Source organism: Saccopteryx bilineata, chromosome 4, assembly GCF_036850765.1.
Source record: "Saccopteryx bilineata isolate mSacBil1 chromosome 4, mSacBil1_pri_phased_curated, whole genome shotgun sequence".
Lineage (NCBI taxonomy): Eukaryota > Metazoa > Chordata > Mammalia > Chiroptera > Emballonuridae > Saccopteryx > Saccopteryx bilineata.
The window spans coordinates 45,119,437-45,139,777 of record NC_089493.1 but is presented as its reverse complement, the minus strand read 5'-3'; the positions used below and the strand labels follow the sequence as shown (position 1 = coordinate 45,139,777).

At 41.5% G+C, this 20,341-nt stretch overlaps 1 protein-coding gene across 1 annotated transcript; it reads left to right on the top strand.

Moving 5' to 3' along the window:
* Nucleotides 1-5,259: 5,259 nt before the first annotated feature.
* MAPK1IP1L (mitogen-activated protein kinase 1 interacting protein 1 like) lies at nucleotides 5,260-18,488 on the top strand. Its single transcript, XM_066272128.1, has 4 exons — nucleotides 5,260-5,442; nucleotides 14,133-14,154; nucleotides 14,777-15,481; nucleotides 17,205-18,488. The coding sequence occupies exons 2-4, from the start codon at nucleotides 14,137-14,139 to the stop codon at nucleotides 17,214-17,216; spliced, it is 735 nt and encodes a 244-aa protein (XP_066128225.1). The 5' UTR covers nucleotides 5,260-5,442; nucleotides 14,133-14,136; the 3' UTR covers nucleotides 17,217-18,488.
* Nucleotides 18,489-20,341: the final 1,853 nt, after the last annotated feature.

Below are 20,341 nucleotides of genomic sequence, written 5' to 3'. Positions count from 1 at the left end.
CAGGAGTCCCGGGTCCCGGCCAGGGCACACAGGAGAAGCGCCCGTCTGCTTCTCCACCCCCCCCCTTCCTCTCTGTCTCTCTCTTCCCCTCCCACAGCCGAGGCTCCATTGGAGCAAAGATGGCCCCGGCGCTGGGGATGGCTCTGTGGCCCCTGCCTCAGGCTCTAGAGTGTCTCTGGTCACAACAGAGGGACGCCCCAGATAGGCAGAGCATCGCCCCCTCATGGGCATGCTGTGTGGATCCTGGTTGGGCACATGCAGTCTGTCTGACTGCCTCCCCGTTTCCGGCTTCGGAAAAATACAAAAAAAAAAAAAAAAAAAAAAAAATAGGTGACCCTTGGAGCATACTTGTAATTTTTGTACAGCTGTTAAGTGCTAATGTGATAATAGGTTTTCAAAGTTTCCCTTAGCAGACCCTGCAAATTCACATTCACTTCTTTTAGTCTAATAAGTTTCCTTGGCTTGATATGACAGTAGAGATAAAAGAACAAGTCTAAACTATGCAATTTAGTTGAAGAGTTGCAATTTCCACCTCTTAATATGGTTTAAGTAAAATTGATGTCTGCCTAAGTTATTTTAAAACTTGATTACATTTGCAGAAAGTAAAGACAGGCATACTTCATTTTATTATTCTTTGCTTTATTATTCTTCACAAGTATTGTTTTTGTTTGTTTGTTTGTTTGTTGTATTTTTCTGAAGCTGGAAACGGGGAGAGACAGTCAGACAGACTCCCGCATGTGCCCGACCGGGATCCACCCAGCACGCCCACCAGGGGCGATGCTCTGCCCCTCCGGGGCGTCGCTCTGCTGCGACCAGAGCCACTCTAGCGCCTCGGGCAGAGGCCAAGGAGCCATCCCCAGTGCCCGGGCCATCTTTGCTCCAATGGAGCCTCGGCTATGGGAGGGGAAGAGAGAGACAGAGAGGAAGGAGAGGGGGAGGGGTGGAGAAGCAAATGGGCGCTTCTCCTGTGTGCCCTGGCCGGGAATCGAACCCGGGAATTGAACCCAGGATTCCTGCACGCCAGGCCGACGCTCTACCACTGAGCCAACCGGCTAGGGCCTTGTTTTTTGTTTTTTTTTTTTCAATTCAAGATTTGTGACAACCCTGTGTCGAGCAAGTCTACTGGCACCTTTTTTCTAACAGCATACGCATATTTTGTGTCTCTATGTCATATCTTGTGATTTAGTATTTCAAACTTTATTATATTTGTTATGATGATTTGTGATGTGATCTTTGTCAAGGCTCAGCCAATGGTTAGCATTTTTTAGCAATAAATATTTTTTAATTAAGGTATATACTTCTTAGACCTTATGCTATTGCACACTTAATACAGCATATTATAAACCAACTTTTATATGACTGGGAACACAAAAAATTCATGTGACTGCTTTATTTCAATATTCGCGTTATTGCAGTGGTCTGGAATTGAACCTACAATATCTCCACGGTATGCCTGTAATCACTGTGCAGTGGTTATAAACAAATTGAAACTTCTAGACTTGAGAGAGTGTAAAACTCAAGGAAGGTTACTTAAATTGTGCTAACTTTGCTATAATTGGATAAATTCTGTATAAGCCAAGTATCAACTTGATATACACTTGAATATACAGAGTTTAAGTAATGACTTCACAAAGATATTAATACCTTTGTCAGTGAGGCTTGTGTGATCCACCCCTTACCAAAAAGAAGACTGTTGCCATTTTTATTTCAAATCTGAAGATGATTGTTTCTTGGATGTGAGTTCAAATAAATTGATCTTAATAAATTTTTATTTCCTCTTAATTAAAACTTCATATATAAAAACTAAAGTCTTTGCCTGACCAGGCGGTGGTGCAGTGGATAGAGCATCGGACTGGAATGTGGAGGACCCAGGTTCGATACCACGAGGTTTCCAGCTTGAGCGGGGGCTCATCGGGTTTGAGCAAAACTCATCAGCTTGAACCCAAGGTCGCTGGTTCGAGCAAGGGGTTACTCGGTCTGCTGAAGGCCTACGGTCAAGGCACATATGAGAAAGCAATCAATGAACAACTAAGGTGCCACAACAAAAAACTGATGATTGATGCTTCTCATCTCTCTCAGTTCCTGTCTATCCCTATCTATCCCTCTCTCTGTCTCAAAACAAAACCAAACAAAAAAAACTAAAGTCTTTGTATTTTGTTTTAAAAACAGTGTAGACCTTTACCTCACAGTCCTTAGAATCTGAAAAAGAAGTTTAAAAATTACATATTCTTTTTATTTATTAATTGATTTTTTAGAGAGAGAGGAGTGAGAGAGACAGAGAGAGAGAGAAGGGGGAGGAGCAGGAAGCTTCGACTCCCATATGTGCCTTGACCAGGCAAGCCCAAGGTTTCGAACCGGCGACCTCAGTGTTCCAGGTCAACGCTGTATCCCACTGCGCCACCACAGGTCAGGCCAAAAGTTACATATTCTTACACATTTTCTAATTTATATACTTTTCAGTTTTTAGTGTGTCATTCTGGGTCTTCCAGAATCAGATGTCGAGATGTGATTAAAAGTGCAAGAGATTGGCCCTGGCCAGTGGCTCAGTGGTAGAGCTTCGGCCTGGCATGCAGAAGTCCCGAGTTCGATTCCTGGCCAGGGCACACAGGAGAGGTGCCCATCTGCTTCTCCACCCCTCCCCCTCTCCTTCCTCTCTGTCTCTGTCGTCCCCTCCCGCAGCCAAGGCTCCATTGGAGCAAAGTTGGCCCGGGCACTGAGGATGGCTCTGTGGCCTCTGCCTCGGGCATTAGAATGGCTCTGGTTGCAACTGAGCGACGCCCCAGATGGGCAGAGCATTGCCCCCTGGTGGGTGTGCTGGGTGAATCCCGGTCGGGCGCATGCAGGAGTCTGTCTGACTGCCTCCCTGTTTCGAACTTCAGAAAAATACAAAAAATAAAAGTGCAAGAGATTTATTGGGGTGAGGGTGGGTAGGGATATCTAGGAAGGATAAAGGTGAATGTAGCTGGAGAAGGTGAAGTCTTCATACCATATTACAGGTCTTACATCTGTGAAAGAAATGGAAGGATTTAATTGTTTGGGCTTCAGACTTTGTGCAGTTTTAAAAGAGCTAGCTAGATGGTGATTTAGTTCCCAAGCAAATGTTGCCTGTACAAGCCAACAACGGACAGGAATGACCTAGGGCTAGAATTACCATCCTGCTCAAATAATTGGCTGGGAGAATGGGAGAGGCTGGAAGGTGTAACTCTGATACTCACAATCAAGATTAGGGTGATGTTATGTGAGTTACACAAAATTTATTTCGACCAAAGAAACTCAGTAACGAAAAAAAATAATTTGGTGCAACATTTTAAAATCAGAATGCAAAAAAACAAACAAAACTACAACAACAACAACAAAACACTTTGATGAGTAAAAGATTTTAAAGATAATAGTCACTGACTTGTGTTATATAGCCTCAGGCTTCCTTATTGCTCCACAAGAAACTGCTGTTTCACTGCCTCCTATGAGGGTTGGTTAGGTTGTTTATACTAGTGATACCTTTTTTCAAAGACCACTGCCCTTAACCGAAAATATGCCTTCCCCAGGCTTGTGTTGTTGAACTTCCTCTGTAGCTCATTTTTCGGTATAAAAATTATGTGTGCTGTGCCACAGATCCAGAGGTAAGTCTTCGTTTAAGTAGTCTACATTAAAGTGCCCATCCACTGACCCACTATCAGCTTACACAAAGAAGGAAAGTGCTGTAAGAATATTGCATACTTTTGTATATAAAACATTTTTCGTATATATTTTGCACACCATATAATTACGGCATCATACAGGGGTCCCCAAACTTTTTACATAGGGGGCCAGTTCACTGTCCCTCAGACAGTTGGAGGGCCACCACATAAAGTGCTCCTCCCACTGACCACCAATGAAAGAGGTACCCCTTCAAGGAGGTGCGGGGGGGGGGGGGGCGGATAAATGGCCTCAGGGGGGTCGCATGCAGCCTGCAGGACATAGTTTGGGGATGCCTGAAGCAGGGTCTTTGATGTCTGGGGCCATGGGTCAATTGTTCAGGGCTAACAAAATATGTACTTAAAGGTTTATTCAAAAATGAATGTGGGCCTGACCAGGCGGTGGCGCAATGGATAGAGCGTGGGACTGGGATGCAGAGGACCCAGATTCGAGACCCTGAGTTCACCAGCTTGAGCGATGGCTCATCTGGTTTGAGCAAAGCTCACCAGCTTGGACTCAAGGTCTCTGGCTCATGCAAGGGGTTACTAGGTCTCCTGAAGGCCCACGTCATGGTACATATGAGAAAGCAATCAATGAACTAAGGTGTCACAATGCACAATGAAAAACTAATAATTGATGCTTTTTTTTTTTTTTGTATTTTTCTGAAGCTGGAAACCAGGAGGCAGTCAGACAGACTCCCGCATGCTCACCAGGGGGGCGGTGCTCTGCCCATCTGGGGTGTTATTGCTCTGTTGCGACCAGAGCCATTCTAGCGCCTGGGGCAGAGGCCAAGGAGCCATCCTCAGGGCCCGTGCCAACTCTACTCCAATGGAGCCTTAGCTGCGGGAGGGGAAGAGAGACAGAGAGGAAGGAGAGGGGGAGGGGTGGAGAAGTAGATGGGCGCTTCTCCTGTGTGCCCTGGCCGGGAATGAACCCGGGACTCCTGCACGCCAGGCCTACACTCTACCACTGAGCCAACCAGCCAGGGCCAGATTGGTGCTTCTCACCTCTGCTCCTGTCTGTCCCTGTACATCCCTCTCTCTATCAGTAAACAAAAAACAAAAAAAAAAAAACCAAAAAACGTGGTTAAAGTATTGATCAGGAAATGTCTGCAAAGACGGCTGTTATTTAGTTAATATCAATTTGTCAAGCCATTTGCAAACGTCTTCCCTTTCCTGTATTTTTCCTTTAGCTTTCTTTCCCCAAGACGGGCTGGAGGTCCGAGTCCCCCAGTTGGGCCACCTACACAGCGAGCTTCAAGGCTTCGGCTTTAAAAACGGCCCCGCGTAGGGAATCTAGAACCTGCCCTCGAGCCATTACAGAAAACAATTTGGAGATTTCCATCAGGCTGGCTGCTACCAACGTCACTAACCACAGGAGTTTCACCTAAGGGCTCAGAACTCGGGAAAACAGGAGCTTTCCTATCGTCCTCGGGAGAAAACAGCCGCCCGGGGGCGAGCGCGAGGAGCCACCGCGCTGGAGCGCCGGTCGGCCGCAGTCCCACCGAGGGCCTGCCGGGGGCGCGCGCGGGCCAGCCCCGAGGGCAGGGAGGAGCGCCCGTAGGGGCGGTGCGCTCGGCGCTGGCGCTTCCTGTTCCGGCGCCAGGAGGAGGTGCGCGCTGTTGGTGCTGCTTCTGGTGCTGCTGCTTCCGCTGCTGGTGCCATCGTCGTCGCTGCTGTCAGTCAGGCTGCGCTTGGTTCTTCAGCTTTCGGTTTCCTCGGACGCATCGCTGCTTCTACACCTTGCTGCGTGCTCGGATCTTGGCGGGTGAGGCTGCTTCGGCGTAATAGGGGTCGCGGCGGGGGACGAGGGAACGTGCCCGAGCGGGAGGCGGGCGCGCTAACGGAGGACCCTCGGGTCGCTCTTCGGAAGCTAAACGTGCCTTTCCCGTCTTTCTCGGGGCTGCGAGCCGTGTCTCGACCCCACCTCCGGCCCCTGCAGAAGGCGGCGGCGGGTGAGGTCGCGCCTGACGCGTTCCTCCGCGCATGACGTCAGGCCTGGTGGGGGGCGGGGCGGGGAGCGGGCCCGGCCCTTCCCCCACACCTTGCCTGGCGTGCGTGCGTGCGTGCGGGCGCGACTCGCTCCGAGGCCGGTTCGCTCCGGTTGCTCCCGGCTCCCTTTGTTCATTTGGCCCTAAACGGCCGCCATCCGCGCGGCGTCAGCCCCGACTTCCCCCCATTCATTAATTTCTAATAAAAGAGAACAGCTAGGCCTGAAGAGATTCTTCTAGGAATCTTAGCCCCTTGTTTAAGGACGCGGTCCTGAGACGCAGTGTGACAGTGTTCCGGTCATTCTTACTAGAGGTCTTGCTCGCAAATAAAGCATATTAGACGAATACCCATTCGTCTAGAAACACTATTGAGTTCTGCTAGACTGTATTTTAGCATTAGGAGCGCATATTATGCGTGGTTAGCTTATAAATAGCTGAGCCGTTTTCCTCTTGGAAACTTAAGAGTAGTACTTTTACTGTATCAAGATCTTAATGTTGAAGCATCAAACCATACTGCCCAGGCCGAAAAGTGTTTTTGAACCCTTATGACTAAAATACTTTTAAACCTGGTGATTTTTAAAGGCCTGTTTTGAAAGCGAACCCCCATTATAGGCGAAGGTAGTCTTCAGAAATCTTTCAGTTCTTTGTTCGGTAGTGTTCACTGGGCAGGAAGAACACTGTTCTTGCTGCAGGCGTCTCTGAACCTCTTGGTCAACACTAGGAGGTCTCAGAACGTAAGTTGAGCTGCGAATATTGGCGTGTTCTTTTCCTCTATCCTGGAGAAACACAGATCTGTCTCTTAACCAAAATCCTGGGGCCCAGTGTGTTTTGAAGTTCAGAAGTCTTTGGGTTTTATCTTCCGATTTTAGGAGGAGGATAAAGTGTGGTCATAACACCCCTGGTAGTGTTGGGGCAGCATCCCTTAACACAGCATTAATATAAATATTTATGCAGCCGTATGTGTGAATTAATGGAAAGTATTATATAAATAGCTTCAGGTCAGGTTTTGACACCAAATAAGTTTTATGCCAAACTTAGCCGATTTTTTTTTTTCAATTTCTGATAAAGGTTTATGGATCTGTCATAGCGATGGCAAGCGCTAACATTTGTTCAGGTTTTCCGATATGCCAGGCTGTGCCCAAGAGATTTGTTTGCAAATCCGTGAGGTGGATACTGTTCCTGTCTCCTTTTACCTCTGAGGTTTGGGGAGCTCAGCTTATCCAGAGCCAGCCAAAGAGGAGCTGCAGCTTTATCTGGCCAGTCATACTTTCAGCATTCACTCTTTTAACCACATATTGTATGCCCATATACAAAGGAAGTCAAAAGAATATATCTGTTGCCCACCCGCTATTTTCCTAGCACTGCTGTTACAGGCTCTTGATTTATGAGTCCTGTTTTGTCTCACATTTCTAGTCCATTGATATAATTGAAGAAACAGGTTCATTCAGGTGAGCTGAGACTGACTGAGCTGTTCAGACCTTGGTCTAAAGCAGGGGTCCCCAAACTTTTTACACAGGGGCCAGTTCACTGTCCCTCAAACCGTTGGAGGACCAGACTATAAAAAAAACTATGAACAAATCCCTATGCACACTGCACATATCTTATTTTAAAGTAAAAAAAACAAGCCTGACCTGCGGTGGCGCAGTGGATAAAGTGTCAACCTGGAAATGCTGAGGTCACCGGTTCAAAACTGGGCTTGCCTGGTTAAGGCACATATGGGAGTTGATGCTTCCTGCTCCTCCCCCTTCTCTCTCTATCTCTCTTCTCTCTCTCTCTCTCTCCTTTCTAAAATGAATAAATAAAATTAAATAAATTAAAAAAAATTTAAAGTAAAAAAACAAAACGGGAACAAATACAGTATTTAAAATAAAGAACAAGTAAATTTAAATCAACAAACTGACCAATATTTCAATGGGAACTATGCTCCTCTCACTGACCACCAGTGAAAGAGGTGCCCCTTCCAGAAGTGCGGCGGGGGGCGGATAAACGGCCTCAGGGGGCCGCAGTTTGGGGACCCCTGGTCTAAAGTCTCTCTGCTGAGCCTTTTTTATCCATCCCCTTTCTATATTCTCACCCACCTGGCCTGCTAACACTCCCTACCCACAGATCCTTTTTATCCTCCCTCTTGGATTTTTGCAGAATACTGCTCTTCTTTCCCTAGGCCTATCCCACCATCTCCTATCCACCGTTGGTCCAGATTGCAGAGGCACCACTTCTCAGGATTCCTTCCATGACACTCCCTTCCTTAATTCCTTTAGGAACTCTTGAAGTATTCCCTTTGGTACGCTGTGCTTACCCCATGTAAAATTTAAACTCCACAAGACTGAACTCCTGAAATGTTGACTGCATGCAATGCTATTCATTTTTCCAAAGCCCAGCACAGTGCTTAGCACCTAGGTTCTAAGAAATAGCTGAATAAACGTAGACAATATGGCTGACAGGAGGTTGATGAAAAAATTATTTTTAAAATTACATTTTAAAGACATTTAAAATGTTCAAAACTTTCAAATCTCCAATTTCTTGAGTTACCCGAATATAGAATAGATAAAAGAGCCAATAGTAAAAACTCAGACATTTTAATTCAAAATTTATATCTTCAATACAATATTACCATCATCTACCCCAACTAAACATATTCAAGTAAAAATGCTGATTTCTCTTAATAAACATCTTACATGTCTGTAGTACTTTATAGATTATGAAATGTTACTCTCTCTGTGAAGTAATAGGAATTATAACTGATTGGCAGATGAAAATGTCTCTGGTAACGCTTGCCTTTCTCAAAAGACTCATTTAAAAGGAAGGATGTCCAAGTTTCTTAACTAAGTTGTCGCAAGCTGTTTATTACGCCCTACACAATTTGGTGGCCTTTTGAAATATTTTTTGTCTAATAGTCAACTAGTAATTTATGGAGTTCAGCTTTCTTAAACCTTCCTGTAATTGAATTACCATTTTTTACTCTAAAGGCCACAGAAGTTACAGAAATGTGTTAACTTTTTTAGTGTATGTTAAAAGAAATTTTATGCTCTCTTTTAAATTACTATTCTTGCTGCTCATAAAATAATTCTTCAGATGATGGTGAAAATTTTGGAAGGAAAAGCTTCAGATTATTTCAAGAAGGGGGGGTCTTTCTTGATTACACTTTTTTTTTTTTTTTTTACCAGTTTAGGGTTACTTTGGCTGCTTCTTAATAATTAGTAGAATCCAGATGCTTTGAAATGGTTGTTCAGAGAATCTAAATTTCATTTTAACATTCTGCAACTCTTCTTGTATTGAGACACTGTCCTGCTTGATTTTTTACCTCTTTATGATGAACGTATTCCCCAAAATGTAAATTGGAATGTTTCCAATTAACTAGAGCTTGAGCACTGTTCATTCTAGGCTTGGAGGGCAGGTCACTTTATTGTGGAGCGATGTAAAACAGGAAGTGACCTATTTCTAGTTCCTTTGATCAAAGCTTCATTGTTTTAATGATAAGATTCTAGTACTTCCTCTAATTGCCAGGATTTTATTTTGAATTTTAAAATTTGAAAGAATTATAAATCTGTTTAATACTGTTAACTTATGGGATAACGTATTTTTATGAAATTCTGTGACTAGTTAACTTTATATCACACACATGTATGGTTTTCAAAAGCTAAGAGGTAAAAGAATAATTCTGAAAATCTGAACATCAAGACAACATGAAATTGAATTGATTGCTTTGTTCTCCCTTTTTTTTGCTCCAGAATTAATATGAACTTTGATAGAAAACCATTTTCTATTTCAGAAAGGCTCACTATTTGAAAAACATGTTGTAGTCTTATATGGACTTTAAACTTGTCATTCACTGGTAAAGTTTCTTCAGGTGTTAGTCCTAAGAATTTACTATTGTGTGAGTGACATTTTAGTATAATACAGACCTTAACTTAGGAATGAATGGATAATTGTGTTTGCTGTACATTCAAGATGTGGGGGCTTTCTTTTTATTCTTTTTCTTTCTTTTTTTTTTTTACAGAGACAGAGCGAGAGTTAGAGAGAGGGATAGATAGGAACAGACAGACAGGAACGCAGAGAGATGAGAAGCATCAATCATTAGTTTTTTGTTGTGGCATTTTAGTTGTTCATTGATTGCTTTCTCACGTGCCTTGACCCTGGGGCTACAGCACACCAAGTAACCCCTTGCTTGAGCCAGCGACCTTGGGTCCAAGCTGGTGAGCTTTGCTCAAACCAGATGAGCCCGCCCTCAAGCTGGTGACCTTGGGGTCTTGAACCTGGTCCTCTGCATCCCAGTCCGATGCTCTGTCCACTGCGCCACCACTTGGTCAGGCTCTTTCTTTTTTTCTTTTTTTTTTGTATTTTTCCGAAGTTGGAAATGGGGAGGCAATCAGACAGACTCCTGCATGCGCCCTACGGGGATCCACCCGGCATGCCCATCTGGGGCGTTGCTCTGTTGCAACCAGAGCCATTCTAGCATCTGAGGCAGAGGCCATAGAGCCATCTTCAGTGCCCGGGCCAACTTTGCTCCAGTGGAACCTTGGCTGCGGGAGGGGAAGAGAGAGACAGAGAGGAAGGAGAGGGGGAGGAGTGGAGAAGCAGATGGGTGCTTTTCCTGTGTGCCCTGGCTGGGAATTGAACCCGGGACTCCTGCATGCCAGGCCGATGCTCTACCACTGAGCCAACCGGCCAGGGCCTCTTTCTATTCTTAAAAAGCAAGGTTATAACAGTTGTGACTTAGTAGGTCTCGTGTTCTGTTTCTTTAACATTATTTATGATAACAATTGCAAGGATGGATCAACATTAAGAGATATATATGTAATTAACTGTTGATAGAGTCAAATGAGAAAAACTAAGAGCAGCTCATTAGAAGCCAAAAGATCTGAAGAAATTTAATGTCTTTTTCATTTTCTTGTAATTCGCAAAATAGGAATAAATAAATATAGCAATATAAACATAAAGAGAAACTTCTTTAATGTAATTGTTTGAATCTCAAACTAAAAATCGGAATCAACTTAAACATTAGAAGCCATTCCCAGGAGAGTTCTGTGTACTCTCACTATTTAACTTTTTTTTATTGTTTAAGTCCTAGTTGATGCAAAAGAGAAAGATAAAAATATGGAAAAGAGAAGGTAAAATTATTTTTTGCAAATACCTTAATTCTTTCCCGGGAATCACAGGGAATTATCTGAGAAACTTTCAAGAATAAAATAATTCAGTAATTCTCTGCTTACAAAAGTAATACACTAAAAATTTAAAAAGCCTTTCTCATATATGATCAACCCATTAGAAAATACAGCGAGCCTGACCAGGCAGTGGCGCAGTGGATGGAGTGTCGGACTGGGATGTGGAGGACCCAGGTTCGAGACTCTGAGCTCTCCAGCTTGAGCACTGGCTCATCTGGTTTGAGCATGGCTCATCAGCTTGGACCCAAGGTCGCTGGCTTGAGCAAGGGTTTACTCGGTCCGCTGAAGGCCCACGGTCAAGGCACATATGAGAAAGTGATCAATGAACAACTAACGTGTCGCAATGAAAAACTGATGATTAGATACTTCTCATCTCTCTCCATTCCTGTCTGTCCCTCTCTCTGACTCTCTGTCTCTGAAAAAAAAAATACAGCGAAAGAAAAGAGCCAATATTATAAACACAAGAAAAGCTTTATCAGTTAGAAATCTGTCTCACAAGAAATGTGTAGGCAACATGATTTTTAAAAACTACTGAGTGGTAAGACAGTTATAAAAACTAAGACTACATACCTTGTTCTTGAATGAGGTTTGATATTTTAAATCTATCATATGTCCTCTAAATTAATTGGTAAATATAATGCAATTCCAACCAAAACAGCAACATATTTTTTTAGATTTTTTTTTACAAAATGACCTGGAAAACATGAGAATATTCGAGAAAATCTGAAAAAAAAGAACTGTAATCGTAGGGCAGCTGGTGTTAAAATTTATCAAAAATTAAAGTTGACATAATTAAAATAGAATTATACGTTGCAGATCAGTAGAAAAGAATAGTCCAAAATACTGAGGGAAATGATGGAGGCCTGCTGGTAAAGAGGCTTAGTTCTGGAGTGGGACTGCTTCTGGGTTCAAACCCCTGCTCTGTGACCTTGAACAGCTTAATTTAGTAAGCCTTTCTTCACCTGTAAACTGGCTGTGGTGGTAGAACTTGCATTTGTAGGGTTCTGGGGCTATTAAATGAGATTATGCACTTAGCATGGTGCCTGTTCCATCGATGTTCAATAAATACTAGTTGTTAATAGCGGTAGAATGTATGTGTTCAAGGTATAAAGGTAGCTTGTCAGATGGGTTGAGAAAGGATAGATTATTCAGTAATTTTGTTTGGAAGAACAGAAAGTTTAAACAAATTCAACCATAAAAATATACTATAAGAAAGCATAGGTTAATTTTTTTGTAAACTCAGAGTAGACAAGGCATTTATAAAACAGAAGCCCCATGTAGTTTGGAAAGATTGATGTTTGGTTACACAGAATTTAAAACATTTGTATCCTGTAGAAGGAACTTGGGATAATTTTTTTTTGTTTTTTTGTCTCTGACTTACAAAGCTTTTTGTTTTTAGAAATATGTGTATTACTAAGTAGTAAAATTATCAAGGGCAAAAGAGTACAATACTGTCTTACTCTGTTTATATCAGGGGTCCCCAAACTACGGCCCACAGCCGCATGTGGCCCCCTGAGGCCAGTTATCTGGCCCCCTCCGCACTTCCGGAAGGGGCACCTCTTTCATTGGTGGTCAGTGAGAGGAGCATAGTTTCCATCGAAATACTGGTCAGTTTGGCCTGACCTGTGGTGGCGCAGTGGATAAAGCGTCGACCTGGAAATGCTGAGGTTGCCAGTTCAAAACCCTGGGCTTGCTTGGTCAAGGCACATATGGGAGTTGATGCTTCCAGCTCCTCCCCCCTTCTCTCTCTCTGTCTCTCTCTATCCTCTCTCTCCCTCTCTGTCTCTCTCTCCTCTCTAAAAATGAATAAATAAAAGGGAAATGCAAATTCTCTGATATACTGAGAATTAACAACTAAAATAAAAAAAAAAAAAAAAGAAATACTGGTCAGTTTGTTGATTTAAATTTGCTTATTCTTTTTTTTTTTTTTTTCTGAAGCTGGAAACAGGGAGAGACAGTCAGACAGACTCCCGCATGCGCCCGACCGGGATCCACCCGGCACGCCCACCAGGGGCGAGGCTCTGCCCACCAGGGGGCGATGCTCTGCCCATCCTGGGCGTCGCCATGTTGCGACCAGAGCCACTCTAGCGCCTGAGGCAGAGGCCACAGAGCCATCCCCAGCGCCCGGGCCATCTTTGCTCCAATGGAGCCTTGGCTGCGGGAGGGGAAGAGAGAGACAGAGAGGAAAGCGCGGCGGAGGGGTGGAGAAGCAAATGGGCGCTTCTCCTGTGTGCCCTGGCCGGGAATCGAACCCGGGTCCTCCGCACGCTAGGCCGACGCTCTACCGCTGAGCCAACCAGCCAGGGCTAAATTTACTTATTCTTTATTTTAAATATTGTATTTGTTTCCGTTTTGTTTTTTTTACTTTAAGATATGTGCAGTGTGCATAGGGATCTGTTCATAGTTTTTTTATAGTCCGGCCCTCCAACGGTCTGAGGGACAGTGAACTGGCCCCCTGTGTAAAAAGTTTGGGGACCCCTGGTTTATATGAAGTCAAAGAACAAGCAAAAACTAAGAAAGATTGCTGGATGGGAAGGGGAGTTGATTGTTAAGGAGCATGAGTAAACCTCTCTCTTGGACACAGACGCTTGTCAGAGCTAATTGTCTGAACACTTAAGATCCTTGCATTTTATTGTGTTAATATATACTCCAGTTTAAAAAAATTGATAAAAGTGGTCCAAGGACATGAGCAAATTTACAGAAAATAAGTATTAAAGATGCTCTACTTTCTACTTAAAGACATCTAAGTTAAAACAAGATGCCAGTTTTAATCTACTATAATTGAAACTGATTTGTATATTTAGCAATATCCAGTGGTGAAGAGAAGTTAGAAGGAAGATAGGCAGTGTAAATTGGCAAGGGATTTTTAGATTGGCATGGACTTTTGAGATGGAATTTAGATAACTACCTGTTTCATGGAAATTTTACTTCTAGTACTTTTTCCTGGTGATAAACTCACAAGCAAAGATATGTTATGGTTAGACATGTTAACTCTATCATTGTTTCAAACGCAAAATGCAAACAAACCTAAATGGAAACCCAAATCAGTGTGTAAACTAAATTATGGATCACTTGTGCAACCAGTAAAAAAGGATGAAATTGATAGAGCTATATGAACTGTTACGGAAATGTTTCCTATATAAGGAAAAAAACACTTCACACGAGTGATTAAGATTCCATTTAAGTAAAAATAATATATGCATAGAAAGTTCCTTAAAGACTATATAAGAAATAGTAAACACTGGTTTTGAAATATTCCTTCTTCCTTTCTTTTTCTTTTTTCCTTTCTTTCCGTTTGTTTTTAGGAAAATGTCTGATGAATTTTCGGTAAGTTGATGCATTTATTCTTTATAAATGTTTTAGCTCTTAAGAAAACATAGTCCTAACAGTAGTAGGCCATAAGTCTTTCAATTTAAAAGAAATGCTTTCTGTGATTCTTGGTGGTTATGGGGGTATGTGTTTTGTTAGGTTATTTGCCTTAATTTACTTATATATAACATTGAAAATACATTTTAAAATATTTCAGTATGAATCCTTAAGTTAAAAGTTTTCTAAGTATTGTGTTCTCTTTTAACTTCATATTAGTAATAGCCAGTATTCATTGAAAATTAAATACCAGGCACTGTGTTAACTGCATTACATAAATTATCCCATTTAAGCTTATCCCTAAAACTGTTATTTGAAAATGAGAAAGCTAAAGCTCAGAGAAGGTAAAGCAATTTAAATCCACAGTGTATTTATTAGCTGTATTTAGAAACCTTGAGCTTCTCTGAGGAATTTGCATTGTAAAGTTGATAGTTAAGGTAACCACACAAGTTTTTTATTAAATGAATTAATTGTTTTTAACTGAACAGCTTGGCTTTTGAAGATGTTATAGAGGTTTATAGTCATGTTTGGTGTAACTTATTCCCAAATAAGATCAGTAAAACATGCCTTTTTTGTATTCCAGTTGGCAGATGCGCTACCTGACCACTCCCCTGCCAAAACCTCTGCTGTGAGCAATACAAAACCTGGCCAACCTCATCAAGGCTGGCCAGGCTCCAACCCTTGGAATAACCCAAGTGCTCCACCTTCTGTGCCATCTGGACTCCCACCAAGTGCAACACCCCCTTCTGTGCCTTTCGGACCAGCACCAACAGGAATGTATCCCTCTGTGCCTCCCACTGGACCACCTCCAGGACCCCCAGCACCCTTTCCTCCTTCTGGACCATCGTGCCCCCCACCTGGTGGTCCTTATCCAGCCCCAACTGTGCCAGGTCCTGGCCCCACAGGGCCATATTCTACACCAAATATGCCCTTTCCAGAGCTTCCACGACCATATGGTGCACCCACTGATCCAGCTGCAGCTGGTCCATTAGGTCCATGGGGATCCATGTCTTCTGGACCTTGGGCACCAGGAATGGGAGGGCAGTATCCTACCCCTAATATGCCATATCCATCTCCAGGGCCATATCCTGCACCTCCTCCCCAAGCACCAGGGGCAGCGCCACCTGTTCCGTGGGGCACTGTTCCGCCAGGAGCCTGGGGACCACCAGCACCATACCCTGCCCCTGCAGGATCCTATCCCACCCCAGGACTCTACCCCACTCCCAGTAATCCTTTTCAAGTGCCTTCAGGACCTTCCGGTGCTCCACCAATGCCTGGTGGCCCCCATGTGAGTGTTTAATTTGTTACTTAACATGCACTAATAGTCACATAAGCACAACTGAAAATTATTTGTCTCCAGTTTGGGAGAGATTAGAAAGCTTTTAAAACTTACCAAAATAAGGTGGGTGGGTGTGTATAAAGAGTAAATTTCAAATTTCAGGTAAAGTATTTAAAATAATGAAAACACAAGTTATGTATTCCTGGTACTAAAAATAGAAAAACTTTCCAGCCGAAGACTTTGTAATTCAGTAAGCTGTGTCCTCAACAGCATCCTTGAGGTGGTCAACTCAGAGATGCATTATATTAGACTTTTTAAAAACATTTTTCGATAGTGTTTTATAGCATCACACCAAAGCAGAGTTCAATAAAACAATCTCTGGCTTAATCTAGTGATAGATTTTTTTCCAGTTATAGTAGACATTCAAAAGTATAACGAAAGCTTCAAATGGGTCCAGGGTCACTCTTTTTTTTTTTTAGGAAGCATAGATGATGAATCAGTGTTTTACAGCTTATTTTTGTGTAACATTTATACACAAAATTTAATTCTATTAGAAACAGAGACCTGGGGTGATTGACACACAATACATTACAGATAATGTATTATAAAATTGTGTATCTGAAACATATATATCTATATCTATATATATATATATATATTTTTTTTTTTTTTAATTTTTTTAAATTGAGAGGCAGGGAAGCAGAGACGGACTCCTGCGTGTGCCCCAACCAGGATCCACCTGGCAAGCCCCCTACAGGGTAGTGTTCTGTTGCTCAGCAACTGAGCTATTTTAGTGCCTGAGGTGAGTCCATGGAGCCATCCTCAGTGCTTGGGGCCAAATTGCTCGGACTGTTGGAGCGATGGCTTGGAAGAGAGAGAGGAAAGGGAGGGGTGGAGAAGCAGATGGGCACTTCTCCTGTGTGCCCTGACTCAGAATCAAACCCAGAACTTCCACATGCCAGGCTGACACTCTACTGCTGTGTTTTGGCCAGGGCCAAAACCTTTATATTTTAATTAACCAGTATCAACCCAAGTAAGTCAATAAAAAGGAAAAAAATTTTAAATACAAAAATATATATATAGGCTTTATACCATAAAATACAGAGTTTGAAAGAAACAGACCAAAGAGATGCTTACCAGAGGTAGATTTTCAGAGCATCCAGGGCAGTGAATATGTATTGCCCAACTTTCAAGCAGCACTTCATAGTGTTTTTCAGCTAAGGGGTTATTAGATTCTTAGCAACATTCAGCTCAAGATTCTACCACTGTTCTAAATGATCAATTATGTATATAACTCTTTATGCTTTACTGTTTGTTAGCCAAACTAGAATAGGGTTGACACCTTAGTTGAGGAGCCTGTCTTGGGCATATAGCCAAATAGAAAAGCACCCCTTTTCTCCCATGAAGTAAGCCAAGTAAATACTCAGACACAGTCAAGATTATCCTTGAAGGGAAAATACCTCTTTACTCTTAACAAAATAACCAGTCAGATTTCCAGTTAGATTAACCAAACATCCACGTCAACTGTAAGAAAATCTTCACTGCCCCCAAAGTTTCCTTTTATTAATGTAACTTACTATATATATTCTCTGTAAAAATTATAAACGTTATGCCAAAATACATGAGACAATTTACTGTTTAAATTTATTAAGCAATAAGTTTAAACCACAGCCAGGAGTTAATAAACTCCGTTTACAAATCTAGAGGTTTACTTTTTCTTTTTCTATTGCAGTCTTACCATTAAGTTAATGGATGAAGAGATGATGCTTTGCTTTTTGAAGTACATATATATGCACATGAATGCATATATAAAAATTGCTGGTTTCACTATTAGAGGGCATTCATGAAAGAACAACTCTTGCACCCCTCAGAAGATACCTGCCTCCTGTACTTGGATGTATAATATATCAGATGGATACAATCAGATAAAAATGTAAAAGTAAATCATTCAAATGTGATTTTTATTCAGTTTCTATGGGAAGTTAAAATAAGTATATTGAATAGCTCTGATATAATTTGTTTAAAACAAGTTTTGGATTTGTTTAAATTATGAAACTACACTTAAAAATCTAAGATGATGTAGATTATTAGACTCTGCAACCTCATTGGCAAGTTATTTCAAGTATTTTTTATAATCACTTTTTCCCTAAATAAACACACTTTGAAAATATTCACATTGTCATAATTTAAACAAATGATGCCTCTCAACATCTTGAGCAGCTCCATCTGTAGAATAAATAAACCTAGTCCTCTTGAGGTTATGTTTTGAATATACATTTTAAAACTGGCAGTGATTACTGTCAGCTGTTGAGTTTATTAGGCAGTATTCATTTTTATCCTTGAGATTTTTAGTAAAAACTTTCATTTTGAGTTCCACTTGATTTTTACTTTTAGCCAAATGGGTCAAACAGCTCTAAAATCTGCCATTTTTGGAACATTTTCTTTCTAATACAGGCCAACGTGTATGTAAATTATGCTCTTCAAGAATTGATGATTTCCATATCACTTTAGAATAGATTAAAATGTCCATATTGCTTTAGGAAGAGCTCAAGGAAGAAAATAATTCTCTCCTTTGTCCTGAACCTCAAATTAAAGGAAACCTTGGGAGTTGCTTCATAGTGACAAACAGTTTGCATTCCCACAGAACACTCTGCCCCAGACCATTTCTTGTACCCCCTTTTCCCTCGGTTCTTGAGCACAACCCTTAATTCCTCCCTGATACGGAAAACTGGCACACTCTAGAGGTCTGTCATAAACACATATAGCAGTTATGTTCTGAAACCTTAATCACAGGCATGACTGTTCCTTTGTACAAGTGAGATTGGAATATGTATGTCTTTCAGAGTCTGGTTAAGCTATGTCATTGTCTCTTGCATAGTGACCTGGATCTGTTTTAGGCTGACGGTTCAGTTCTGTATTTACTGACAGGTAAATAGGTAGAAATAAGTGCCATCCTTAAAAATTATCCTCTGACACTGAAAATAAAGTGTAGATCTGTGCAGTTGAGTTTCAAGAAGTGTGATTGTATTACAAGTGTTTGTAACCACCGAAATAGTTGCAAGTAGTTTCTCAGCACCTTATTCAAATCAAGATTCTTAATTTTAGGGTCCAGCCAACCCATGTTATTTGTGAAATAACATTTTGGAATTTAATGTAGCCATTGGGTTGCTAAAATGTATTGTGAGTTTCTTCAGTATAGGACAGGTTTATGCTATAGCTCTTATTTTTGCTTAGAAATAAAACATTTGGTAGTTTATTTCTCTTATAGTTAAAATGTCAAAAATGCCAAATGCTGCCAATTTAATGGTTTGATAGCTACCTCTTTCTAAGAAAACAAGATGGTCACCTTTGGGAGGAATATTTTATACCTCCTTTTTAAGTAGATGACATTCAAGCTTCCAGAATTGAAACTAATATCGTTAGGTATCGCTGGTGAATGTTGTTAGACAGTTCTAACATAGTGGCACAAGTGGTCTTTTTATCTTTCACTTCTTTGCAAGGCCAAGTGGCAGCTATCTACAGCACTTGGACTCTGTTGCCAAAGTAGTCTCCAATTTACAAGGCGGGTAGCCTTAGAAGGTGACCTATCTTAAATTATTAGTATCATGTCAGCTAACTCTGGAGGCATAGATAATAGGGAAAGTGACATGGCAGCAAAGATCTCTCTCTGTCTATTTTGGTTCTCCTGCATTAGAATAAGTTGGCAAATCTGGCTTTAGATGTGGTATTTGATGTAAGTTTGCGAGTCTGTAATTAAGGAGCCCTTTTATTATCAGAGAAAATATTTTGTTAAAGGATTTGAAGGACCATGAACACAAGATTTGAAATGACTGTTCCCAGTGAGTATATTAACTTTGCTAGTGACTCATACTGCTAATTGTAATTGTGCCCTCGACCAGTGGTTTTCCAACCGCCAGCCTGTGGACCAGTCCCTGAAGAGTTAACCATGCTAATATTTTATGAAGGTGAGGTGACAGGTGGCTGAAATCACTGCCCTAGGCAGTTCAGTGACTTTCCAACTGATATTTAGTGGTTGTTGGTTTTTTCTTTTTGTGTGTTTTTTTTTTTAGGGAAGATTTATATTTGTAATTCTTTAGAGCATCAGTTCTCAAGTCGGGAAAAGTGTCTCAATTCTCAACAGTACTCTGAGCTGAAAGTATTTCAGGTTCAGGGTGGAGTTAAAATCAGAAGCTTCAATGGAAGCATCTAAGGAAGATTTCTCTGTCTTTTTTACAAGGGAATAATTTACTTTCAAAAATGTTATGCTAAAACGAGTTTATGGAAGACTAATTATCAAGTATGTTTGGTCTTAAGGGACTGTGAGGTATGGAATGTGCTAGCATTTGGACTTTAAGAGCAAAAATTTTAAAATAAATTTGGAGATAATTGAGATATGTTGAATAGTGTTTCTGGAGTTGGAATGTTAGACTTTGCAATGTTGAATCTAAAAAAGATAATGAAAAATTAGAATATAGACTTTATATTCACACACTCAGTTCTCAAGAATGAAGGTTCCCTAAAAGGATTTTAAAAATACCTTGGCTTGTCTGTCTGGACTCAGCCTGATCCCTCTTCATGCCCAAGGATGGCTGTTTACAGCTCTAACTACACAGCCCTGTTCTGTTTAAAGTTGTATATTGATGATTCAGAAACAGACAAGACAGCTTTTAATTACCCAAGGGCCTCCTTCCTCCTTTGTTCATTTTACTGTGTATTGTTTTCAGTAGAGAATAGTAATAGGGCAGAGAAGAAAAGGGGTGAATTTTTGGCTTTGGTCTGTCACACCATTACAGTGGAGTATTGGAATATTTTCTAGGAAAGAAATCAGTTGTGCCCATGATATTTTACCTCATAAATAATTAGTGCTAC